Source organism: Malus sylvestris, chromosome 11 (assembly GCF_916048215.2).
Source record: "Malus sylvestris chromosome 11, drMalSylv7.2, whole genome shotgun sequence".
NCBI classification, from domain to species: domain Eukaryota; kingdom Viridiplantae; phylum Streptophyta; class Magnoliopsida; order Rosales; family Rosaceae; genus Malus; species Malus sylvestris.
The window spans coordinates 193764-221209 of NC_062270.1; the positions used below are offsets into that span (position 1 = coordinate 193764).

General features: G+C 37.4%; 3 protein-coding genes across 11 annotated transcripts; all 3 read right to left on the minus strand.

Annotated features, from left to right (window-relative positions):
* Positions 1 to 9551: 9551 nt before the first annotated feature.
* LOC126590574 (YTH domain-containing protein ECT2-like) lies at positions 9552 to 13623 on the minus strand. Of its 2 annotated transcripts, none has more exons than XM_050256030.1 (9): positions 13429 to 13623; positions 13031 to 13113; positions 12759 to 12885; positions 12512 to 12585; positions 11802 to 12347; positions 10822 to 11409; positions 10518 to 10730; positions 10301 to 10444; positions 9552 to 10093 (listed from the first exon to the last, which is right to left on the minus strand). In XM_050256030.1, the coding sequence occupies exons 1-9, from the start codon at positions 13457 to 13459 to the stop codon at positions 9872 to 9874; spliced, it is 2028 nt and encodes a 675-aa protein (XP_050111987.1). In that variant the 5' UTR covers positions 13460 to 13623; the 3' UTR covers positions 9552 to 9871. The 2 variants fall into 2 exon arrangements, with proteins under 2 accessions (XP_050111987.1, XP_050111986.1); XM_050256029.1 differs by having other exon boundaries at positions 13031 to 13116.
* Positions 13624 to 16372: 2749 nt separating this feature from the next.
* Positions 16373 to 20966, minus strand: LOC126589385 (YTH domain-containing protein ECT4-like). Of its 2 annotated transcripts, none has more exons than XM_050254664.1 (9): positions 20728 to 20966; positions 20030 to 20103; positions 19685 to 19841; positions 19476 to 19549; positions 18772 to 19362; positions 17839 to 18426; positions 17537 to 17749; positions 17306 to 17452; positions 16373 to 17167 (listed from the first exon to the last, which is right to left on the minus strand). In XM_050254664.1, exons 1-9 carry the CDS (start codon positions 20753 to 20755, stop codon positions 16928 to 16930), a joined length of 2112 nt encoding a protein of 703 aa, XP_050110621.1. In that variant the 5' UTR covers positions 20756 to 20966; the 3' UTR covers positions 16373 to 16927. The 2 variants fall into 2 exon arrangements, with proteins under 2 accessions (XP_050110621.1, XP_050110620.1); XM_050254663.1 differs by having other exon boundaries at positions 20030 to 20106.
* A 2542-nt stretch (positions 20967 to 23508) lies between these two features.
* LOC126588665 (subtilisin-like protease SBT3.18) lies at positions 23509 to 26181 on the minus strand. Of its 7 annotated transcripts, none has more exons than XM_050253769.1 (4): positions 25576 to 26181; positions 25197 to 25256; positions 24286 to 25103; positions 23509 to 24176 (listed from the first exon to the last, which is right to left on the minus strand). In XM_050253769.1, the coding sequence occupies exons 3-4, from the start codon at positions 24380 to 24382 to the stop codon at positions 23794 to 23796; spliced, it is 480 nt and encodes a 159-aa protein (XP_050109726.1). In that variant the 5' UTR covers positions 24383 to 25103; positions 25197 to 25256; positions 25576 to 26181; the 3' UTR covers positions 23509 to 23793. The 7 variants fall into 7 exon arrangements, with proteins under 7 accessions (XP_050109726.1, XP_050109731.1, XP_050109730.1 ...); XM_050253774.1 differs by having other exon boundaries at positions 24286 to 24411; positions 24907 to 25103; positions 25197 to 26181; XM_050253773.1 differs by having other exon boundaries at positions 24286 to 24411; positions 24626 to 25103; positions 25197 to 26181.
* Positions 26182 to 27446: the final 1265 nt, after the last annotated feature.

A 27446-nucleotide genomic window follows, 5' to 3' on the forward strand; every position in this document is an offset into this window, starting at 1 on the left:
CACATAACTATAAGTGTGCAACAATTTTTAATTTTGTACTTTTAATGATTTATTTTTATATATTTGCTCAACCATGATTGTCAAAAATTAAAAAGGAAATGATAGATGTGCAGTTACTGTAGTGGTGAAAAATACTCTTGTCTAATATGCATTCTGGTGCGGATTCAATCCCCACCGATGGATTTCCCTTCTCTCTAACAATTAACTAATTATTTACCCCACGAATACTATCGCTCTACTCAAAAGAAAGGAAATGATTGATACAAAAACCAATATTAGAGGTGTAAGTACGTGAAATCACAAGGCAAGAGATGCCAATGTGATAATCCAAGTGAAACGGTACATTCCAGACACGCTGGTAGTTAAGTGGTCAATTCTGAATTAATCTCTGAAATTTTTAAGCATGTAGGTTACAAACTTAACGGATTTATTTAAAGAAAAACTAATGAAAATGGTTTGAAAAATTTTAGTTTTAATAAATAAAAAAACTATGTTATACGTTTTGTTTAATGATTAGTACAAGGCCTATATTAAAGTAATCCAACTAAAAATGACCCAACTATAATAAATTATGATTTGTCGATTTTACCCCTTACCTTTTTAGGTTAAGTTCCATATTTTTGTCGTTAATGGAGTTCATCGTTGTTTTGCAGACCTTCTTCTTTTTCTTTGAAACAAAAATATAGATCCCCATGCTATTTAATTTATATTTTGTATTATTTCGTTGAAATGTGATCGTCGTTATTATTCATAGTGTATTCGAGGTGCTGTTTTTCAATTTTTCATCGTTAGTGGAGTTCATGTTTTGTTTATCCAGAAAATAAATTTGAGATATGCATGCTATTCAATAATAACGACGGGTCACTGTTTCTGGACTGTAAAAAATAAATTGTTTCTGGAATCTAAGTCACTATTTCTGGATCCAAATGAAATAGACACACTGTTTCTTAAATGTAAGCTAGAAAAGAAATAGTGAAATTCACTATATTTGGATTCAAAGAAAAATAAGCATCATGTTTCCTAAATATAATCAACCGATGCATGAAAGAAAAGAAACATTCAAAGGTTAAAACATAGACTGTTTCTGAAACTAAGTCACTGTTTCTAGAATTTAAATCACTATTTCTGGATTTTGGTTATTTTCTTTCCAGATACAGTGTTTGTTTGTGCACAGACAAAACAAACACTGTATCTAATTTTTTTTCAGAAACAGTGTTATGTTTTGGGTAATCCAGAAACAGTTTTATGTTTTTGGTTTTTTTTTTTCCAGACACTTTTTCGCTGGTTTCTGCCATTAAACTTCTTTGAACTTGTTTCGGCGGCTTTGTTTCAATGAATGCTTCATTTTTCAACTTTGATTTGAACTTTGATTTGGTTGTTTTTGAAATGGGGGAATTCGATTTGATATGAAGACAGGGAATTATTATGGCGGTTCCGCGTTGGGTTGAGATTGGTGAAGAGTCAAGACAATATCAAATCATTTAGGAGTATTTACAGAAGTGTAGATTTGTAGTGGATTGGGCTTGTAAGTTTGACCTGTGGACAATAGTTTTGGATGATTTTTTATTAAATTTTGAGCCCTTTTGGTTAAATAACATTTTGGAATGATTTTTTATTAAATATTTGTTGGCCCAAACCATTTTCATTAAAACTCACTTTTATTTAATGCAATTATTAATTAAAAGTACTCCACCCAAATGTAGAGATGGATTATGCTAATATCTCTTGGTAATACCTTTTATTGTTATTAATAGATATTCTCTTATGGAATATGCTTGGCTTAGTAGGCTAGGTTTCGCCTCCAAGTTTTCACTCTAACCCTAGCTAAATAGTGGTCTTACGGAGAGAGTTTAAACATTACGTACAGCAGCCATTCCATACCCTCATAGCCAAAATTCCTAGAGGAATTTCTCCCTCGCACTCTTCACACAAATCTCTCCCTATAGTTTGGTTCTACAGAACTACGTAGGTTTGGTCCTTGCGCTAGAGCACATGGTACGTAGGCAATCTAACCGGGTTAACAAAGAAGTCTGGTAAGAACGAGACGGTGGTCAGAAATTCGTCAACCTAAACGAATTCTATATATTATTGCACATGTTTCCATCAGAATGAATTTTGAGGTTTTTAGCCCAGGAGTCTGAACTTACGTTTATATATTTTGATCTCTTTATTTTGCCGTGCTTTCTCCTATATCTATAAACAACTGCCAGATGACAGCACCTATGGTGTTAAAAGAATATTGGCTACAATTGGATCAGAGAAGGCGCGGTGGTTGGCAAACCAATTACAAGATGGAAATAGGAAAGATCCAAATCCCGCTCGATTAGCCTTCAATTACAAGGGAAGATTACTTACGCTATAAGAATACTAAAGCGACAAGGACTAGTAACACACTCCTAACCCTAGGAGGGATTGGATCCCAAAAGAGGATTATGTATACCACCATATGGAACCCGGCCTATATCTATCGAAGTACTACTCCTCCACACTCCTCATATGAACTCATTATAGAAAGACATAGATATATCATGACAAAGCGTTCATGGTCTGATCTTCGCATTGAACTCTTATGCCTAGTGGCTCAACGTCTCTCCTTTTTCGACCTGGTTTGCTTCGGTGTGGTATGTAAGAGTTGGCGGCAAGCTGTTCTAGATGGGGTTCTCGGTCGACCTGTAAATGATATGCCATGGTGCATGAACTATGCTTGGTTTGAGCATGAAGGAAAAATCATAAGCATACTGGAGCTCTCTGATTTAGTGGCAAAACAAACCTACTCCGTCGGACAAATCATAAGAGAAGAAGCGAGAGAATTGTTCGTTGGTGCGAAAGTTTGTGCTTCGAAAAAGGGTTGGTTGCTTGCTTCACTCTAAGAAAAGTACAGAGCATTCATGTATCTTCTTTTTCTATAGTCCTTTCTGTAATAAGATTATAGAACTGCCACCATTGGAGTTGAAATGTGGGATCTATGAACATGCTGCCACATTCACGAAGGTTCCAACTTCTCCTGATGGTTGTCATGTTTATGTCGTATTTGGATGCGATGACAGCATAAGATCATGCAACCTCAGGAATCGAACATGGAGTACTATCTCCATACCTAATAATCTCTGAAATATATGATCTGGTATATTTTGATGGAATCTTACTTTGTAATTTTCGATCAAGTTATTTGGGTGCGTTCACTACCGAACTTCAAGTCTGGGAGACAATGGACTTGTTCCCCTTCCTAAAGACGTCGCTGCAAAGACAAGAGTGGGACTCACCCTCTAAATCTTACTTGGTTGAAGAGTCCGACGGGAAACGCTACTGGTAAGTATGTGCATATTGGTGGCATGCTCTTCAATTTTGATCGGTCAAACAATAAGTGGGTTAGGGTCAAGAGCTATGGAGAAGTGTTTAAAAAACGAACGGTGTTTTACGGGTGCCCATTGTCAACTTCAACAGGTCCCCTTGTGGGAGAAGCAAGTGATGAATTTGCAGGCAAGACTTTCTATAAAACGGAGATTGACATCCTAAGTGAGAGATGTATAAAGTTCCAAAACAAATCCCAAGTGAAATGGGATTTTGAACTCTTGTGGAAGGAAAATTTGCTAAGGGCGGCTATGATTCAACTTCCGGATTCCATTGAGTACAACAAATGAAGGTTCAACAAATTTTTTTTTTTGATGGCATAGCAATATTCTAAACTACTTTCAACGAAATGGAGATTCAAACTCTTATGCAAGAGAATACGTATAAAACAAATGTCTCTCATTTTCTTTATAATACAAGCAACATGTGACTATGAATGTGATATATCCATTTCAAGCTAACATAAACTTTGTCTCGCCTAAATTAATATAGGAAGGAAAAGGGGTGCTTGGGAATGTTTAAAGGTTTGGGATACGTGAACAAAGGAGGGGGACAAAAGTGAGGGTCTTCACTCTTCTGTCGTGATTTGAAGTCTAAAGTGAAAAAGCAATCTGAGTGTGTCTGACTATGACCATACTGATTGTTGGGGATTTGAATTTTTTCTTGAACTTCTTCTTTTCCGTACGTTCGATTTTTCTGTGTTTTGTGCACCAAAATTTTCCCAACATATTATCTTGTATTTGTGCAGTTTACATTCTTGCCAACTCCACGCGTGAGGTGTGCATTAGTCAATACAACATGCATCTGTCACAGTTTGGACACAAGCTTAGGTCGATGAAGTTGCTTGTCATGTAAACCTAATCCTTCCAAGCATATCCACAAATTTCAACAAACTGTCTTTGACCCATTTGTTTCTTGCATATTATGTTTGGTAGGAGTAGGACAGAGAGAGATTGAGAAAATATAAATCCCACAACAAAAAAAATTGATATAATATATTACTACTTATAAATTATTAGTTGTGAACTGTCGGCCGACTCTGAAATCTTAACAAGGTATTGGAGAGATTACTTGCATGTGTAAAGTGACAGGCCCAATATGGTCCACTACAAACATTACCTTTATTGTCCTAATGGCGAATTCGATACCAAATTAGGTTGCCCATTATGTGGCTTAGCCAAACTCCCCATCCCCCTAGTGTAAAAATATCAATGTACTAAAAAAAAAAAACTACCTATTGCTAGGTGTTAGGTTGTATCATAAAAGGCATCGGTAATGTTAGTGGTGGAATCTCTAACTGTATATATTTTTGTCATATGTTCGACGTGGGATTCTATTCTCCAATACGCCCCCTCACAAGTGGCCTCACATGGAGTCACAAGGGCCTCACATGGGATCACAAGGGAAACCAATTCCCACATCGGACATCTATCAGGTCATTAACCAAAACATTGTTTAAACATTTCTCCGTCGCCTTGTGGCAAAGGAAAAACATTTGAATGCATCGAGCTTTGAAACGCACCGAACTCAAGGTGTTATATTCACTTGCCTCTAAACCAGAAACCTCATGGGCCTCCACTGCTTCTAATGCACCTTAAGCCTTCCTGATGGCGGCCTTAGGCCTTCCAGTCACCTTTCAGTCTATTTTCCGGCCATTTCCGGCAACCATTGGATTCCAAATAGGTACAATGTTCTACACTTTCTTATCTTCATTTTGATATATTATGGGTCGAATTTGGTTAAGAAATGATTGAGTTACGAAGCTTTGAAAATTGCCCAAACTTTCGGCCAAGAGTTCCGGGACACTTAACGGAGTTTTCAACGGAAAGACCAAAATAATGGATGGTGGACAATCTCAATGACCATTTCTATTGATTTTCAATCTCAAAAACCAAATTGATGTGTTATGCAAATCTCAGGGACCATTTTAGCTAAAAAACCAAATCTTAATAAAGTAACCTAGGAAGAAAAAAAAATCAATGAAAAAAGAAAAAAAAAAGGAGGAAAAAAGAAAGAAAAGGATACGATCGGTACTTCGGAGAGGGGGAAGTCGCTACGAATTTAGCGACTTTGGAGTCAAGGAATTCGCTACAAATTTATCAACTTAATCGCTAGCATCATATCGATCGTCCTTTTTTTCAATTTTTTTTTCTATTTCAGTTTTTTTTTTTTTTTGTTAATGTTTGTTTAATTTTTCTTACCATAACAACAAACTATCGTATTCATGTTCTTCAAAATATATTTTTTCGTGCAAAATCTATTATAATTCATATTTAAACACTTGAAATCAACGATTTAAAACCTAAATTTAAAGATATTTTTCTATTTTGAACCTTAAAAATTAAAAAAAAAAGAAGTTTCGAGACCTAATAAACATTAGGATCACATTCAAAGGTCTTACAATATTGTCCTTAACTCCAACGCAAACTATTTCCTAAAGCTAAAATTTTAATTTTTCCACAAAAACTGTGAGTTATAACCCACAGTTTTCCAATCAATTTTGAGAACTTTTACAACATTCTTTATAAGCTAAAATTAGAGTCATTCTACTCGCACCACATGTTATCTAAAATTAATTTAGGACAATCCGAAGATTTCAGACACCTATAATTCCCCTTGGGGGAACCGCTATTAGCTTTCATTATTTTTTCTATTTTCAACTTTAAAGATCAATGAAAAATAGTTTTGGGACCTAATAAAGGATAAAATTACATCCAAAGGTCTTGCAACATTTTCGTTATTTCCCACACAAAATATTTCCTAAAATTAAAATTTTCAATTTTTTTACAAAAGTTGTGAGTGTCACGTTTGCCAATCGATTTTGAGAATTTTTACAAGATTCATTATAGTCAAAATTTGAGTCATTCTAGTTGCCCCACATGTTTTCTAAAATTAATTTAAGATATTCCAAAGATTTTCAACACCTACAAATCCATTTGGGGGCCTCACTGTTAGTTTATATTATTTTTCTATTTTTTCAATTTTAAAATTCAATAAAAAATAGTTCAGTGACCTATTTAATAAACGGTAGAGCTAAAATTAGAGTCATTCTACTCGCACCACATGTTATCTAAAATTAATTTAGGACAATCCGAAGATTTCGGACACCTATAATTCCCTTTGGGGGCCCCGCTACTAGCTTTCATTATTTTTTCTATTTTCAACTTTAAAGATCAATGAAAAATAGTTTTGGGACTTAATAAAGTATAAAATTACATCCAAAGGTCTTGCAACATTTTTGTTAATTCCCACGCAAAATATTTCTTAAAATTAAGGGGGGTGTAGTCAAACTTGGATTTGAAAGGATTTTAAAAGATTTTAAAATCTTAGTGTAGTCAACTAATGGATTTTAATGGATTTTAAGAATCCATGTAAATCTAGGTGTAGTCAATGGAGATTTTAATATTCAGTTTTAAAGTCCATCCAAATCTAGATGTATTCAAAAATTAAAGATTTTGTAGGATTTCATTAAGTTGTGGATTTTATAGGATTTGAGAGGAGGAAGTATATATAACAAAGACCAAATAGAATCCTACCTCACACCATAGGATTTCAAATCCTAGTTGAACGACTCATCTTCTTCTCATTGTCAGCCACTTTCTTTGCTTTATCTTCTTCCTTCATTTTTGCAATATTTTCTTCATTTTTTGTTGTTGGGTTGCATCATTTTATGCAATTTTTTCTTCAATTTGTTGTTGGGTCGCAATCTTTCTTCATGTCCGCAATGTTTTCGTTGTTGCTGGACCCTCATGCTAATTGCTGCTATGTGTGCGGCATGGGTTCATGAATGAATAAGGTGACAACGAATGAATTCGTTTCTTCATGTCTGCTTATTTATGCTTTTTTTGGTTGTTGGGTCACAATCTTTCTTCATGTCTGCTTATTTATGCTCTCTTTTTTTTGGGTACCATGAATGAATTCGTTTCATTAATAAATATTAAGAATAATTAAGGTGACAACGAAAGGGATAAGAATAAAGTGAGGGAGGAAGTAGGATTGGAAATGGGTGCACTGGGGATCTTTGTGGAGTTGGGTTTATGTGATAATCTTGACTTCTTTTTGTTCGGCTCCAAGGGATGCAGCTCCAGATCATGAACAACTTCATTTGATTAAATTTATGACCTAGATACATTTATCACCATTTGATTTATTTGATGGTTAAGATTCAACGTTACAAAATCTTTCAAAATCTATAGAAATCTATCATTCAAATCTTCTCAAATCTTCCAAAATCTATAGGATTTTGTAGAAGTCTATATAATCCTATGAAATCCATCACATATCAAAATCTATTAAAATATTCTCAAATCCAAGTTTGACTACACCCCCTAAAAATTTCAAAATTTTCACAAAAACTGTGAGTTCCCACGTTTTCCAATCGATTTTGAGAACTTTTACAAGATTCCATTATAAGTCAAAATTTGAGTCATTCTAGTCGCCTCACATGTTTTCTAAAATTAATTTAAGATATTCCAAAGATTTTTTACACCTACAAATCTCTTTGGGGGCCTCGTTGTTAGTTTATATTATTTTTCTATTTTTTCAACTTTAAAAATCAATAAAAAATAGTTCAGTGACCAATAAACGATAGGATAGCATCCAAACATCCAAAGGTCTTGCAACATTTTTGTTATTTAGGACATTCTTAAGATTTCAGACACTTGCAAATTTTTATGGGGGCCCCGCTACTTATTTTTATTTTTTATCAAACGATAAATTTTGTTAGATTATGTTGGTACCATATATTTGGGCCTCGTATTTGGGCCTTGGGCCTCATATTTGGGCCTCACACATTAAGCCCACGACAAATGTAAAAGAGGAGGAGCCCCTTATTCTATAAAAGGGGACTCCCCCTCATTCTAAACCAGGTCTTAAGTCCTCATTTCTAAGGGCTAGAGCTGAAAACAAAGGCTAGAAGCCTTGAGAGAGTCCTCACACCACCGAGGCTCTCCTCTCCCTTCTCTTCTCTCTCTGGGGGACTTCCCCTCAAACACTTGTATCCATACAATTACAGAGAAACAGAATCAACTACAGTGTGGACGTAGCCCAAACATTGGGGTGAACCACGATAAAATCCTTGTGTTCTTTGTGTTCTTCGTGTTCTTGAGCGTTTGTGCAGATTCACGGTCGGATTTACGTTGTTCCAAGACCGCCCCAGTTTTGTGCATCAACAGATTAGATATTAGATTAGTCACCGACAGAGTTTGAACTCACGTCGTCATGCAATGGCTCAACACCTTTCCACCACTGCAGTAAAGGGCCACTTGCAGGGGCCCCGCTATTAGCTTTCATTATTTTTTCTATTTTCAACTTTTAAGATCAATGAAAAATAGTTTTGGGCACTGTTCTAAAAATCTCCGCCTAGGCGCTAGGCGGCTAGCCACCTCCCGATTAATGCCTAGGCGTTTGAAAATTAAGAAAGGGCGCCTAGACCTTCTGAGGCGCTCGCCTAACCCACCCAGACCTACCTTGGCACCCACCTAGGTTGCAACTCACTTAGACAGAAAATATATAACTTCATTTTGTTTTTTTTTTTGTTTTCAATAAATTGTAAGAGACTTGTTGAATACATAAATGAACACACATTATTTGCTTGTTCCCCATGTTTTCATTATGTTCCAATACTTCATAATATATTTGTTATTCTATTTTGTAATTTATGATGAAATTATATATATTTGAAGTATAAACCGTCACTTATTTACACGAAATATAATGGATCTACTTATATCCGCTTAGTCCGCCTAGGCACTAGGCCCCAACCCGCTGCCCGACTAGCACCTAACGTCTTTTAGAACCTTGGTTTTGTGACCTAATAAAGGATAGCATTACCCTTTCATATGATGTACCAAATTTGATTTACATAGATGGTATCCCTAGCATTAGGATTTGGATCCCATCCGGATCCAAATTGTGAGGATCCTAGAGATCCTCACATCCTAACCGTTCATTGTATATAATGCGGCCAAAAATCATTTTGAATTTTAAATATAAAATTAAACATAAATAGTACTTAACAAAAATTGACCGCATGATGTACAATAAACGGTTAGGATGTAAAAATTCCTAGGACAAAGAAGATCTAGAGAGAATCCTAGCATTACCCATTTAAAATTCCTTATGGACATTCTAAAATTTCCAGAACAATGTGAGCAACCATAAAAATAAAAATAAAAATAAAGAAACATGAGCTCCCACGGTTTTCCAATCCCTTTTTGTGAATTTCCACAAAAAGCATTATAAAACATGTTTTTCTTACACTCGTAAAGTTTAACCTACTTTCGGGGGTTGAGATTCTCGCAGAGAAAGAGGAGGGAGATGGAAGCAACTATTGTTAAAACAAACCGACCCACATGAACAATGACATGGGGCCTGGAAATCTCTAAATGACACCTACTCATACTCTTGACTAATATACTTCACTGAAAGCAGTAAATCCTCTCAAGAAACTCCTACTAATAAAACCTTAAATGGTTCGAGCCACAATGGTGCATTGCACAAACTAGCAACCATTTACAACCTATTTTGTTACAATCATCTCGGTCACAGCTAGTTCTGGAGCCTCCGGATTTCCTCCTGTTTCAGCAACCGATCCATTCTCCGACAACTTCAGTTCCTCACCGGTCTCAGCACTTGGTGTCGGTTCCCTAATCAAATCTAAGGCAGTTCCAAATGATTCCAAGGATTTGAGCGCCTCATTTGCCCCATCATTTCTTCCATCATTTGGCTTCCCATCCAATATCTTCATTCAGATAATCAGCAGAGAATACAATAAATTCTTCTGAATTCAACTGGCTTAATTAATGGCAATTACAAATGTAGCAGTAAGAAAAGAAAAACAGCTTAATGCATATGAAACAGTTGCATTGCATGGAGGTTCCTGCAAAGAAAGGATAAAACTACTACACTTCTAAAATAAGAATTACTGGATGAAGGGCAAAAATCTTGCCTGCTTCCGGATCTGCTGCTTTCCTTTATTTTCCTGAATTGTCTTCTGTCGAGCTTCATAGAACTCAAAATCATCCAAAAGGCTTGTTTTACTGGAATGATCCTTGAACATCTTGATCATTTTAAGCCCCTGCTCTGGCTTGACCTGCATAAACACATTAAGCTTATCACCGGACAAGATAGAGGAATAACAAGATGAAGAAAATAAGTAGACATACCTCTTGAGTGTCCCTGCTATTAGTGACAGGTTTGTTTTCATTGTTCTCTAGGGTAATGTGCTTTAGCAAACTGTTGGGTACATCCTTTACAATGTGCCACTTAACTGGAAAATAGCCAGTCCACTTGTCTTGTTGCCAATATTCCACATTCTTGTTAAAATCTACCAGCCCCACCATCTCCGCTAGGCCAACAAATTGGCCACTGGCATTCACCTAGAGAAATAACAAGAAGAAGAAGAAGAAGCTAAGCCAAGGAAAGCAACAAATGAAATAATGGACTAAAGCAGTGGATAATGATGCTCACCGAGAAAAACAGAAACACAGGGCAGCCACCTGACTTCTCCTGAGCCTCTTGGTATGCTGCATGAAGTTTATTGTTTCCATTTGGTGTGCTGGCCCAAACATTATACTTTACACTCTTATGAACATCATCCTCACTATATGACTTAATAATGAAGAACTTAGCATCAGCATAATGATCACAGATATCAGTTCCGATGTACTGCTCCTGCTCTGCCATTATGCTAACTGCATCCTTCTCATCATCAACTTTATTCAACAGCATATTGTTCCCCTTAACTGCTACAGAAACAGGTGAATTTCCCTTTTGATTTTTTAAACTTTTAACTCTAGGTCCCTTGTTCAACTCATCCAAGCCTTCTACGTCCTGGTTACCAAGGCGGAAGGAACTGTCTCGCCCCCTGGTTTTATACTTGTTTTGAAGAGCAGTCCACCCTCTTCCATTTCTATGCATACCAAAACCACTGGATCCAAATCCCATACCAAGTCTAATTGGGTTCCAATAATGACCATACAATTCATTGGTATACATCCCATTCACAAGTCCGTTAGCTGCATCCATACCGTATCCCATCCTCGTGTGGTACAAATCCTACAAAGTCATGTAACAGAAATCCTTAGGAGGCCATCCCCAAGAACAATCTATAAAAGTCAGATCATTCCATCAAATAAAAATCACTACACAATAGATGAAATATGACCTATAGCATAACTAGTAATGAAAAAGGAGCGCTGCAACCAGATCAATCAATTTTCTAGTGAGGTAAACTCCAAGAGAATAGCTACTATTTCTACCTATTTGGTTTCCCAACAGAATTCAAATGGGAAAAATCTGAAGATTACAGTTACCTTGCTGCTCAACCAACCAGATCACAGGTAAATGTGTTTAATATCACACATATACTAGGTACAAACATGAGAGCAGAAGATTGATTAACCCTAAGAAAATAGTACGAAATGTAAACAGTGATAGAGCTAGCATACCATGAATTGAGAGTTTGATCGGGAAGTATGATTCTTGGAAGATGGAGTTCTGTTGACTGCGTTTCCAGTCATTGGTTTACCCAGTCCATTTGAATACATTGGCCGTTCAAACCATGGGGTAGGAGTTACCAACCCATCAAAACCATATATTGCATCATAGTACCCGTTGCAGGAACCCTTTAGATTCAGTGATGAGTTTTTATATGTTGGTTTTGAGAAATCAGAAGGACTATTTCCCTTCTTACACACACTGGCCAGAACACCATTGGGATTCCCATTAGCTGTTCCTACAAGTGAGGGCTTGTGGCCAGCATCCTTTGCGGTAGAGACAGCCCCCTGGGAAGGAACAGCTGAATTAGGGGTGTGTGAGCCACTGTTAGGTTTCAGCTGCTTAAAATAGGGAGGATATTGGTACTGCTGAGGTCCATATAGCTGACCATCACTTCCCACAGTTGAAACTGGAGACCCCGATGTTGAATATGTGCTGTAGGGTGCATAACCATAACCATGATGATACATAAAAGAACCATTATCCCCATAGACAGCCTGAAATATGCAACAAGCATTATATGATATGATGCCAGGATATAAAAGAGTTTCTCAGAGAATATCACCCTTAAAATTCACCTAAGACATGTAAGAAGATGTAAACAGAAATACAAAACTCTGATAGGTACAGACACTTTGACGAAACAGACTGTAAAACTCACAGAATTCACATCGTTTCCATTTGGATTAACATAACTTGAAATCCCGCCCCACTCATTTCCAGTCCCATCATAGCCTACAAAACCCAGACCATCAACAACAGAATCATCAATAACATACAAACCATAAAACCCTTCATTGCACAAGGGATTTTCAACACGACGATGGAATTCAAAACTCTTAGCGGAGCACTTATATAATAAAATCCAATAACAGATGTGATAAAGGAAGACAGCACATAAGCATTACCTCCATAGTAATAGGCAGAAGATGTGTAACCATTAGGTAGATAGCACGCAGATGGATCCATAAAATTCTTTCGCAATGGGGCCGTAGACCGATGATAAGACTTGCTCTTTGAAGTCACGACAACGGGCTGAAAATCATGAAATTGATAATCAAGCTCGAAACACAAATTCACCGGTCATTTTCCGTTACAGTTTATTCACTTGTTAAAACAAACAAGAAGTTCATAATTTTGACTAAAGACAATATAGCATAAGAGCAGAGACGAGAATTACCTTCCTGGCAGTGGCAGGGTCAGGGATATCATCAGGACCCTTGGTCTGAGATTCCAAGGCCAAATTCTGCAGCAAGTCTGCAGCTTCTGAAGAAGACCCAGAAAGTCAAGGAAATACAAAATACAACAGTAGATGCAAACAAGCCCAAAATACAATTCAAATGAAAATAAAAGCAGAATTTTTTTTTAAATAAATACAAAATCCCAAATCAAAATGTTGAGAATCAGCAGCTTTTATGTCACAGAGAAGCCCCTAACAGCACTCAAAGAAGAAGCAAGCGACAGATCTACTGATCTAGCCCCGTACATAAATATATGTATAACAGAGCTAACATTCCAAAATATGAAAACAAAAAAGAATCCAATAGACAAAGAAGCAGTGAAAGTGTGTAAGGATACGATCCGCAGGTGGGGAAACGGTGGTCGCCATGACAAAGAGTGACACTTGAGAGAGCGGCCTCTGCTGCTGCTGCTGCTGCTTGCTTAAAACGAGAAAGGGTTTTAGGGGTTTTTGGGTAGAGACAGAGTGAAAGACGAGTCGTTTATAAAAGTCTTGGTTTAGTCTTTAGTGCACCCAGTCATCCAAAATTGGCTTTAGCCGCTTCATTTATATCATATGAACATCCTTAGATATTTTATCAACAAATTGCAACACAAGTGTTACGAGGGGTAAAGATATTTATAAAGCGGGAGCTTGAACTCTCGTGCAAATACATTGTTTTCGCCAACTAGTTTCACACACGGCACATGAGATATTTTGTTTTGGTGTGTACTATGAAACGAGTTTGGATTGGTATTTTAGCTTGATACAACAATAATTCTATTAGATAACCTATTTTAAAATCTCAATTTTTATGACTCGAATATTCATTATTGTATTAATTATCGCACTGTGTCTATTATATAATTCGAACCTCCTCTAAATCTATTACGCTATAATCTTTCTCGTCTATCATAATTCTAATTTAGTATGTTAAATAGGTGAGTTGAGCTAACTCCAAAGACTTCAGACTTGAATAACTTCAACACCTAAGAGAGGTTCCAATAATAACTAATTAGTAGAGAGCACACATTTTGTGTGTGTGAACAATTTTTTTTAATAAGTGTATAGTTTTTTTCTATACTATTATATTAAGAGAAGCCTCATTGTCAATTTTTTTCCTTTTTTTTTACCATTTTGTCCTCCTTATGTATCAAAAGTGTTATTAAGAGAAGCCTCATTGTCAAATTTTTCCCCCTTTTTTCCTATTTTGTCATTCTTATGTAAATATTGTATATCAAAAGTGAGGGTAAAATTGGAAAAATAACCCTATGATTGTCATTTTCTCAACAAAAAAAAAAGGGTAAAATAGGAAAAATAGGGATATGATTGTCATTGTGTCAAAAGATACAAAATTACTATTTTGCCCTCCTTTTTGTCAACATTGTGTGTCAAAAGTGATGGCAAAAATGAAAAAAAGCCAAAAAGTTGACAAGCCCTCTTCTTTTAATAGAATAGATATTTGGGTCCAACTCCAACAAATTCTTCCCTAATTTTTCTGAGACATCGTAAGGCAATATTTTTTTTTTTTGAGAAAAAAAATAATAGTCGTGTTTGGTATAGAAAGAACAATCTTTGCACTCAAATCTCATAAAAAATAAATAATTGTTATTAACACTCCAAAATTCTCATTTTGTACTCCAATGTTTCTATGTTTAAAAAAAAAAACAATACACTCATGAGGAATAAAATGAGATTTTTAAAAGGAAGTGTTATTGGCTATCACATCCCCGCCCAGGGCGGATCACTTTCCGGGCCCACTCCATCATCGTAGCACGATATTATCCGCTTTGGGCCCCGACCACGCCCTCACGGTTTTGTTTCTGGGAACTCACGAGCAACTTCCCAGTGGGTCACCCATCATGGGATTGCTCTCACGCGCTACTCGCTTAACTTTCGAGTTCTGATGGAACCCGAAGCCAGTGAGTTCCCAAAAAGCCTCGTGCTAGGTAGGGATGAGAATATTTGTGTCGCATCCTGGCCCGGGACGTACCACTTCCCGAGCCCGCTCCATCATCGTAGCACGATATTGTCCACTTTGAGCCCCGACCACGCACTCACGGTTTTGTTTTTGGGAACTCACGAGCAACTTCCTAGTAGGTCACCCATCCTGGGAGTGCTCTGGCCTCCTACTCGCTTAACTTCAGAGTTCCTACGGAACCCGAAGCCAGTGAGCTCCCAGAAGGCCTCGTGCTAGGTAGGGATGAGAATATACATTTAAGGATTATTCCCCTGGGCGATGTGGAATGTTACAATCCACCCCCCTTAGCGGCCCGACGTCCTCGTCGGCACACTTCCGGCCAGGGATTGGCTCTGATACCATTTGTCACATCCCGGCCCGGGACGGACCACTTTCCGGGCCCACTTCAGCACCGTAGCACGATATTGTCTGCTTTGGGCCCAACCACGCCCTTAGGTTTTGTTTTTAGGAACTCACGAGCAACTTCCCAGTGGGTCACTTCCCGTGCCCGCTCCACCACCGTAGCACGATATTATCCGCTTTGGGCCCCGACCACACCCTCACGATTTTGTTTATGGGAACTCACGAGCAACTTCCCAGTGGGTCATCCATCATGGGATTGCTCTCACGCGCTACTCGCTTAACTTTCGAGTTCCAATGGAACCCGAAGCCAGTGAGCTCCCAAAAGACCTCGTGCTAGATAGGGATAGGAATATACATTTAAGGATCACTCCTTTGGGCGATGTGGGATATTACATTGGCACTCCAAAAATCTCATTCTACACTACTCACAAATGCATTTTTCTTTCTAAATATAGAAAGTTTGAAGTGTAGAATAAGAATTTTAGAGTGACAATAACAATTTCCTTTTTAAAACGTCAATAACAATTTCATTTACTGAATGCTACCAAAATCGATATGAACTATGTGAATGGACTTTGTTTCTTGCAATTGGCATCGATTCACTGGCCCATAGGGGCTGATTTAACTTTGCTAGACCGTGACCGAGGACCAGTGGAGCTTACCCTGTTTCCCATCACAAGTTGCAAAGAATAAAACGAAAAAGAAGGAAAAAATAAAAGAAGTTTTAACTAAACATTTCCGATACTATTTATTTTTACTTTAAAAAATCATTCATAATACTATTTACTTACAACATATTTTTATCCTTTTGATTAAAACTCAAAATTTTCAAATCATTTTCATTAATTTTCCTAAAAATATATACCATACAAACTTTTGCAACGAGCATCTCCTCTGATTTTATTCTTGGCACTAAAATTCCCAACAGAATAAATCTACAAGCACAACAAACACACGACACGGCAGACATGAAGAAAATATGAAACAAAATAAAATTTTAAACTGACTATATTGCAATATTTTCCCACCTTGCTTCTTCTAGCTCACTTACAATTACAAACGCAAAAACTTGCTCCCCAAATGGAAGAGGCTATGATCTAGATTTACAAGACCGGAAATAACCAAACAAGTAAAAGGCAAAGGTAAAACAAGGAGAAAGCACTAAAGGTATAAGCCCTAAACCCAAAATCCTAGGCAACCCAAAACATGTTAAGAGCTTCTGCAGAACACCTGTAAATTGACAACCCAAATGAAAAACTCTGGGGGTGGCACCACTACGATTACTCGGATCCCTAGCCTGCCCAAGAAAAAGATACAAGAAACTCCAAGACATTATTGACTTGCCATTCCTCAATGAACTATTGACTATTCTAGCAGGGCAAGTCACTATCATCAGGACGGCGGTCCATACAAGTAGGTAGGCAGCATTGGAAACTAGTTTTCTCCAACATATTCATTACCACCAGCATACTTCCAACACAAAACCTTTACAAGAACACCGCAAGAGCATGGACCGCCATTACGCAAGGCAGAAGCTAGCAACCATTCGCAACCCCGTTTGCTACAACCCTCTTATCTGACACAACTGGCTTAGCACCCTTTGGGGCATCTCCAGATGCAATTGATCCATTTTCTGCAACTTTCGGCTCCTCACTTCCGCTCACCGCCGGAACAGATTCCTTGGTCAACTCAGCGGGAACCTCCAATGAATTTTGAGTCTTCAGTTGCCCATTTTCCACCTGCTCCTTCTCATCATTGTTTTTTCCTTCCCATACCTTTTTTTTAGGCATTTTCAAATGGTCAAATGTTAAGTATTTGGAATTGTTAACATTCATCTCTAAACGGCAATATAAGAAGAAAAAAAGAAGAAAATAAAAGGGGCAGCTAAATTAACAGGAAGGCATAGTATTTACCTGTTTCTGAAACTGCTGTTGCTTAGCCTTCTTCTCCTGAATTGTCTTCTGGCGGGCCTCATAGAACCCAAAGTCATCCAGAATGCAAGTTTTGCTTAAAAGTTCCTTGAAGATTTTAATTATTTTAAGCCCCGGCTCCAATTTGACCTACACAAACCCTTAAGATTAATATTCACAAGGGAAAAATAAAGAAGGTCAAGGCAAAAAAGAAACACTAAGCTGTGAACTGACCTCCTGAGTGTCCCTACTGTTGGTCACAGGCTTGTTCTCATTATTTTCAAGAGTAATGTGCTTCAGCAAACTGTTGGGAACATCTTTAACGATATGCCACTTGACAGGGAAACAGCCATTCCACTTGTCTTGCTGCCAGTACTCCAAGTTCTTGTTAAAATCAACAGGGCCCAACATCTCGGCAAGGCCAACAAACTGTCCACTGGTATTGACCTAAAAAGAAAACAAGTAAATTACTTCAAACCCAATAAAACTTTTAAACTACAACCTCACAAGTCCTAACAGCAATGGATGATGCTTACCGAAAAGAGAAGAAAAACAGGGCAGCCACCAGATTTCTCCTGAGCCTCCTGGTATGCAGCATGAAGCTTCTTGTTGCCATTTGGTGTACTAGCCCAAACATTATACTTAATGCTCTTATGAACATCATCCTCACTGTATGACTTAATGATGAAGAATTTGGCATCAGTATACTCCTCGGGAAAATCTGCTTTGTTGTATTGTTCTCGATCTGGGACACTGGTTTTTTCGTTTTCCTCATCATTACTAGGATTCGTTGGTACTTGCCCCTTGATTGCTAATGCATTAGGGGCAAATCCCTTTTGATTCTTGGAGCTCTTCGCCCGAGGTCCCCTGTTTAGTTCATTTAATCCATCCATGTTCTCATTACTATATCCATAATAGCCACCATTTCTTCCCCTGGGTTTATACTTGTTGTCAACAGCAAGCCATGCGCGTCCATTGGTTCGTGAATCATAACCATGAGACCCAAAGCCCATACCAGATCTAACTGTGTTTCCATACTGACCATACAACTTGCTTGGGTACATCCTATTTATAAACCCTTGAGCTGCACCCATTCCTGACAATGGCCTTGGGTGGTGCAAACCCTGTGGGATCAAATAAATGAAGTTTGTAAGAGTGAAAACATCTCAGTAGAACACTGAAAGTAAATATTCAGATTCAGCCTCCACAGAACATCTATTAGCATTGGAAGACTGTTCACCTTCAACCGGTTAAAGGATATCCAATACCAAGATTCCTCCATGCCTTAGATGTTCTCACACCAAAAGGTTAGAGGTTTGATATGCGGCCAAGGCCATAATTGAACAGTCGTGCCATACAACTCGGATGATATTTCCACTGGTGGAATAAGGTAGTCTCCAAAAGTAAGACTACAAAGCAAAGATTATAAAAAATAAAAATAAATAAATATAAGCAAGTGACCAACATACCATGTAATGAGAATTTGGACGGTAATTCTGATTCCTTGAAGAAAAATTGGTATTGCCATTGGAGATTGACGAAGTAATTGTACTTGTCACTGGTCTAGGTTGCCCGTCCGAAAAAAGTGGGGCATCTAACCATGGACGAGGAGAACGCAACCCATCAAAACCAAATCTTGGGTCCTGGTATCCAGGAGTAGGAACACGTCCTGGCAAAGCACCCCTTCCATATGAACCATTAGAGTTGAAAGACGAGTTTTGATATGTTGACAAGGGAGCTGAAACATTATTTCCTTTCACACCTCCACTGTTTGCAATGCCGTTGGAAATTCCATTAGCTGTTTCCACAGACAGTGGCTTTTGGTCAGCAGCTACAGAGGTGGCGACATCAGTTTGTGGGGCAGCAGGGTTGGGAGTGTATGGTCCACTGGTTGGAGTCAGAGGCTGGAAATAGGGAGGGTATTGGTACTGCTGAGGTCCATATAACTGACCATCATTTCCCATAGTCGGAACAGGGGAGCCTGCCGGAGAATATGGGGCATAAGGTGCATACCCGTACCCATGGTGGTATATCAGAGACCCGTTGTCCCCATAAACACCCTTAAAAACACAAGCAGATAACAAACTTATAAGTTTAAGAGAACGAATTTATGTTAGACCCAAATCAAACACAATCACCATGAAACATTACACAAAAGGGAAAAAGAACTTACAGAAGTCATCTCTACTCCCTCATGATTTACATATCTCGAGTAGTCATCCCACTCGCTGCCAGTCCCATCATAACCTAAAAGAAATCCACAAAACCATCCATATCATACACATGAATTTCCTATCAAAATGTACACATTAATTTTCATGAAGAATCTAACAATCCACCAATAAACCATTCTCAAGCAGAGAGTTCAGGCATAAGTTTTACCTCCATAGTAATAGGCAGTCGATGGATAACTGTTCGGGAGATAGCACATAGATGGATCCGTGAAATCAGGTAACAATGGGGTAACAGAGCGCTCTGCTGGGATCTGTCCATTTGCAGCATTGCCAGAATCAATAGACCCGTATTGGTTACCAGAAGGCTGCATGGAAAAGAAATCAACCTTCAGAACCATATATAACGTAAATGAATGAATGTTTCAAATGCAGTTTCTTAATACTTTTTCATGGTCCAATTCTCATGGCCGAATTTTCATGTTTCATTTATGTTTAGCAAATAATTATCCCATCTTAAATTCACAGACAATCATTACATTGCAAAGTACGGTACCTTCTTGGTAGGCTCAGGAATTTCCAAAGTCTTGGTTTGAGAGTCTAATGACATCTTCTGTAGCAAATCTGCTGCTTCTAAAGAACGCAAACGGTGAAGGATATAAACAATTTTGTAAATCAATCGAGATGTCTAATGTACAGTGCCTGTTTTACTGTGTGTATTGTAAATTTGTAATAGCTATTACCCAATCAACAAAAAAAATCTAGGTTCTGGTCCTTCTGGAGCAGTGAAAATAATTTGAATTTTATATGGAACAGTCAATTCATTCACTCCATCTACAAGTTACAAACAATTTACAAAAATCACCTGATATGAAACTTCAATTCAACCAAGCACACGTCAATCTTTACTTAATCAAACAACACCAAATTCAAAAAATTAAGCAAATCCATACCAAGAACTTGAATTGTCGCACATACAGCCATAAATTTCAGACACGGTCTACAAAACCACAAGTCAAGCATAGAAATCCATAAAACCAACACAAAGCGCCACAATCCCAAAAACTAAACAAACGCCATAGAAGAAACTCACAGCGATCTACAAATTTAATGTAAGCCATAATAGCTACAAAGGTAGAGAAGATCTAGTTTCACCGAAAACTAATCACTAAAGAACAGATCCAATTAGAATAAGGAAAATCGATAACAAACAATAACCAGATGGCTAAAGTCTAAAGTTTTAGATTAGGATACGTTCCACAGGAGGAGCAACGGTGGCCATGGCTGTCAATTGATAGCTAGATCTTCTACTTCTCCTTCCCTGTCCTAAGTATTACCAAAAACCCTAAATCCCAGAGAGAGGTGATTGGGTTTTAGCAATCGGAGAGAGAAATCTCGATGCTTAGAGAGAGAGAGAGAGAGAGAGAGAGAGGAGGGAACAACGGGTCTCACAGCCGCCAAGGGTTTGGGTTTTTGGAAAGAGGGTTTTTTTCATCCAAAAGCGGTGATTCAAATAGCACCACGGCTCCTCTTCAGCACTCGCATTCAATCACCCGCGGGTCACGTTGTGAGCTCATCGGGCCACTCCTATTGGACCAAATTTCCACGTGGCCTTTATTCATAGGACTCCCCAATGCCGTTTTTAGTCTTTCAGGGTCAAGGTGAAAGTGATTGGCCCGGTGATTTTAATCTGAGTTGAATGTATCCCTCTCGGGAGGAGTTTGAAAACCCTAATTACAAAAGGACATCGATGCCCCATCGCACTGGGGCATGTGGCAAAACCCTACCATTTTACTTGGGGGGTGTTGTGGGCATTATGGGGTTTACACCGTGAGCAACCGAATTTTACAAAGATCTATAACTCAAATTATAATTAGTCCCTCCCTCCCCTAGACATCAACGACTGCCTCTTGATTTTTCATGAGTTTACCAACGACCATTCTTCTATGGGTTGTGAAGCTACTATAAGCTAAATTAATCAAAATTGTCTCTGAAATTAAAAATCAATCAATGCAATCCTTAAAAATAGGTGTCGTAAATCAATATGGTTCTTCCGTCACAATTTTGTTAAGTGCTGATATGACACACAAATGGGCCCCACAAGATTTACAGGTTTTTATCACTGAAATTGACCGACACCATCAAAATGGTCATTGAAATTGACCCACATCATAAATATGGTCCCTGAAATTGAAAATCAATCGATGTAGTTTTTCAAAATAGGTGTCGCAAATCAATATGATCATTTCGCCACAATTATGTAAAAAAAAAATATTATGTGATGATGTTGATTTAATAATTAATTAAAATTTTGTATAAATACCTTTTCGCACAATGATATTTTTTTTTTGTTATAGTAGGGCCTACTCCAAAGAGAGATCCCTTCCATAAATTCTCAAATGCACAAGGCTTAACTAAGGCCTAAGAGGGGTTGTGGAAATAGTTATTCAACCAACAATAGACGCACCTCGATTACAACCTCATTATCTGAAGGCAGACCTCGTCGTTCTTTGCATCACTAGACCACCAGGAAAGCGCTGAACAAGCTTTCCAAGATTAAGGTTGTGAGGATGCTGATTGCCTAAATGTTAATGGTGATGTCCCAGTAGTCATTGCCAATGGGCCAAGCCATCACCAAAGGTGATATTGATCCAGGTTCAATTCGATAAAGGGTATCAAAGTGTAATATGGGTGTATTGAATTTTTTTTTAGATAATAGAGAGCGAATGAGATAGAGAAATGTGGACTGGGATCGGAGGTGATTGTAGGACTATGTTTTTGGGTTTTGACAATTTTTTTATTAACTATTAAATTATTAAGCATATTTGTAATTTTTTTAAAATTTAATTAGACTTATGTGACCCATTTATGTGTCACATCAGCGCATAACAGAAATTTTGACAAAATGACTACATTGATTTGAGACACTTACTTGCGGGACTACATTGATCAATTTTCAATTTCATTGACCATTTTGATATCACGAGTCAATTTCAATGACCATTTTAATGTCGTGAGTCAATTTCAATGACCATTTAAATGTCGTGAATCAATTTTAATGATCATTTGTGAGAAAAGAGGAGTTATGAGGCCCATTTATGTGCTACATCAGCACTTAAACAAAATTGTTACGGAATGACCACATTGATTTGCAACACCTATTTTCAGGTACTACATTGATTGATTTTAAATTTCAAAGACCATCTTGATGATGAGGGTCAATTTCAAATAACATTTGTGATAAAAACCCATTATAATTACTTTTTGCTCCATGTAACATAACCTTGATTCTCCTCCATAGAGGTGGGGTGGGTGCAATTTGGCCAAGTTCACCCATAAAATCGGTTAATATATAACTTATTCAGTTCAATTCTAAGTAAAATAGAGGAAAATTCTCAAGTTTGTATGTCAAATCATGTAGTTGTGCGACCACACACACAAATATAGGGCTTTTGGAATTGTATGTTTTTTCCGATTCTATCCATGGTATCTCCCGAGCCTCTCTAAAGGCGTATACAGCCGGTTTGACAAAAGTTCTATCCGTATTATGGCCCAAACGTCATGTTTGACGAAGTAACTCATATTTGAACAAAAAAGACAAAGTAATTCATCAAACACAACTTAGGACATTTTATTTATTACTTTATTGCCTATATTGATGGAAAAGTTACAAATAAATTTGGAAATTTTAACCAAAAGTTTATGGTACTGTTCATTTTAACGAAAAATCATATTTTTACACTAAAAAATCAATCATGGTACAATTCACTTTACCCTTCATTTTATCCTTATCATTAAAACTCAAAGTTTTCAAACATTTTTCATTAGTTTTTCTAATAAATTTATCCCCTAGAATTGAAAAACATAAAACAAAAAACAAAAACAGTAATAGTAGAACATATGTGTGATTTTGACAAAAAAAAAAAAAGAACATATGTGTGATAGAACATGTATTAAAAATTTAGTGAGCTGATATTGATGAAAAGTCATCATGCATTTTAACCATAAAATAACTTTTTAAAGTGTCAAACGACATTTAAAATGAGCTTAAATAACGATTATATGAGTGTCAATGATGTAATATTCATGAGAGTCACAGTAAATGGTGTTGATAGATACAACCAAGGAACTCCTAACCTCGTGGAAGCCATCTAACCAATCTATTCTCCAAATTCATATCTCCCTTGAGACTTTTTCTGTGGTTTGAGCATCACATAATATGTATTTTCTAGTTTTAACTATGAAAATATAAAAACTATAGGCCATATTTCTACCTCTACTCCATCAGTTTCCAAAACGGTACAAAAATAAATCGCATTCTTAGTTTTCCCCACGTTGCGGACGCTTTTTTTGATCGTCACGGTGGATTGGAGATTGGCAATTGGAAACTGTGATGGAGGCGTATTTTATGCTGAAAATTTGAAGTTGGTACTTGTGGACAGCTTGTGTCAGTTCCGGGAGAGCAAAGAAAATCTGATTGATTTGGTCACCGGTGTAGCCAATGTTGCAGAGGAATAGAACGTATTCGCTTGTTTTCATGCCGTAAACGAGGCCTGGATCCATCGGTTTGATGGGGTCAATCAATGTGGCCGGCACCAATGTCAAAGGGATGGAGGCTTTCGTTGATCCATCCGCTAGAATGCTGTCAAAGGATGTGTCCCTCGTGTTTGTTGTGACAATTGAACATGAATGATGATCAATGGCTGTTTTTATATGCAAGTACTAACAAAATGTGAGCATCCAGTCAAAACCATTTTTTAAACACTTTATGCAAGACTAAAATCACCAACGTAAGACGCTCTGAACACGTACCTATGGTGATGAGAGTAGACCTAATGACTGCGGGAGACCAATTCGGATGTGCAGATTTGATAAGGGCAACGACTCCGGACACATGAGGGCATGACATTAATGTTCCCGACGGAAAATTCCAGCTCACTGAAAGTTTGTCATCAAGTGTCAAATTGGGAGATGTTTGAGGAGCCCATGTTGCCAATATATTTACCCCTAGCACTTATGTCTGGCTGTTTGTAATGTGTCAAGGTGGGAATGTGGATCATGTTCTGTTACTGTATAATGCATGTATGTATGATCGGCTGTATAGAAGTACATCTTATGGTATATATACACGCAGGGTGATGCAGATTGATACCTTGAGAATATCAGGTGCAAGTGAGCTTGGTTCTCTTGAAGACAAGTACGCTGGAGACTTACCGATAATAGTTTTACTTGCTTCTCTTCGCACAACAGGTTTCGTGCGTGGTATTGTGGTATAGTACACAGTATTAACACATGTCACGAATTTAAGTGCAGTCAAATTTGTCGACAACATTACCAACAACTAGTTTGAAGTACTGACAATATCAATAATATCGAGAACATATCTATATTTTAAAAAAGTGCGGTTAACTGCGTTGCTGGAGAGCGACTTACATGGAAGATTGACATGGACTGAGGGGATGATGTCGACGGCAACCTGCCTTGTCACAGATTCCACAAAGATCAAACCCGATGCATTCGCTTTCTTGGCAGCTGCTTTTGCTTGCCTCAATGGTCCTATACTTGAGAAGCATAGAATTACTCTTCGAACCGCAAACTTTGATTTTATCCAATTCCCTGGCCTGCAAAACCTGCATTTTAATTTAATAAATTACATAATTAACAAGTGATTAATAGATCAGATGGAAAATTATGAGAGAGAGAGAGAGAGGTCACTCATTAACTAAATATATGATTGCATCTGCTAATTTTGCCTTTGTAGGTGTGGTAATAAAACTTTCTCCCTGTGAAAAATGGAGATTTATGAATGACTCAGCTAATTAAGGTGCTGAAATATATATAAACGAAATGATTAGGGTCGTGACCCACTGTTAATTAAATTAGAGTATCACCTCAAACAAAGTAATTAAAATTTGACTTTTTCATCACTGTATCATAATTAACATGTAATGCCATGTATAACCCATGATTTATATGTATCAACAAGGAGCTTATTGTATAGGATTATTCGGGTTGGAAACATTCGATCAACGGAGGAAGCAGCTACACAAATTCCCCAAGGAGCAACGTTTGTGACCTGTGAGGGGTCTGGCCCTTCATTACCTGCAGAGAACACCACACTAACGCCCAACTGCATTGCATGAAATGAACCAATTGCAGCTAGTGATACAAACAGTGGCAAAAATGGCGGCTTTGATCCAAACGACGCTGATATCACGTGAACTCCGTCGTGCAAAGCATCATCTGCAAGAATGTCTGCTTCAGATCACCTCCCATCGTAGTCCTTTATACTTTGTACACCGCTAGATGTGCTCTTGGCGCTCCTCCCCTGGCGGTTCCTGGTGCTAAGCCAAAGAAACTTGCATTGTTTTTCACTATATAACCGTGGGTACACTCATCAAATCAACCAAAAAATAATGTACCATAAAACTTGTATGCATAATTTTTTTCTTTTTTTTTGGAAGAAAACTTGTATACATAATTTGTTATTAGATATATCTATTAATTAAGCACTATTGTGAAGAGACAAAGACATTGATATTGGAGGCCACGCGTGGTAGTGGTGGAGCTCAGCTAGCATGAGAGAGAGAGAGTGAGAGAGAGAGAGAGAGAGAGAGGGAGGTGGTGAGCTTTGCCTTCTTCCGTTCCTTTCCTTCCATATCAATCTGTGGTCATCATCCCATCTTATCTCATCTCCAGGGGTTTCTAGCTAGTCCGAAATTGGACAACATTATATGCACCATATAGACTAAAGACTATTATAGAGGTGGGATTGGACCCCACCATTCACTGGTTCTCTGCTTGAAAAATTGCATGCGCTATATAATGTTGAAAATGGAAGAATTTTGAGCATGATACATTTTAGAAGAGATTAACATACATAGTCTTTCATTTCTGTGAGACTAATCGAATAAAATATATTGTCAGGCAGTCTAATCAAAGATTTCTTCCTAAAGAAGAACAATTGTTACAATCTTTGTCAAACTCAGTGAAGTCAATTAGAGTCATAAGGGTGGGAGATTGACCAAAATTAAGTTCATCATACATTTCCCATTTTGTTGCTAATTATGTTTAGTCTTGAGTGATTAACAAGTTAACAACTCCAATTTTCTGGAGGAATTGACCTTTCCTTCTTTTCCCAGTTGCCTTCATTAAAAGGAAAGTAGTATAAGTATTATGCAGACACATTGAGATACATAAAAATTTCAAATATTATAAAAATATCATGATATATTTTCATGTGCCGTCCAAGTGACAAGTGACGAGTTGCAAATTGTTTTCGTAGTTTGGGCGTGCAGAAAATCTGGTGTGAGTTTGTTACACCAATTTCCTAGGTCTTCTAAAATAAAATAGAATAGTATTAGATTATTAGCAAGAGAAACAGAAAGAGATATACATATATCACTTTTAGTGAGTGTGAATCAAGATACTTTTAGTGATGGTGTTTGTTCACATCATTTTGAGTTAGAATAATTTTAACAAAATCACTATAAATGCTCGTCTTGTTTGTATCTTTTAACTAGTCTATCACAATCACACCCTTTCAAAATCTTGCGAGCCAAAATTAGTGGAGAAATAAATTAATAAAATCAATCTTTTCCTGAGAATAGGGGGGAAAAAAATAGTTGCCATGAATAGCAAGGATAAAAGTGTATAAATTTAGGAGGCAGATTGTCTGCCCTCCTGTTTGGGTGCATTTCCCATCCCCTTCTATTTTGTGGGTCATGGTTAAGCCACGTCAACATTTTATATTAATTTTTTTATAGAAATAATAAGACAAAAAACAATAAGAATATAAAATGTTGACGTAACTTAACAAATAGAAGGAATGAGAAAGGCATCCAAACAGGAGGGCAGACAATCTGCCTCTATAAATTTAACTACAAGATTCGTGTCCTGTATATTAATTTACATTATCATTGTAGGTGCAGCTAGAAAAGCAAAACTAATATGTACTTATCTTAAGTTGACCC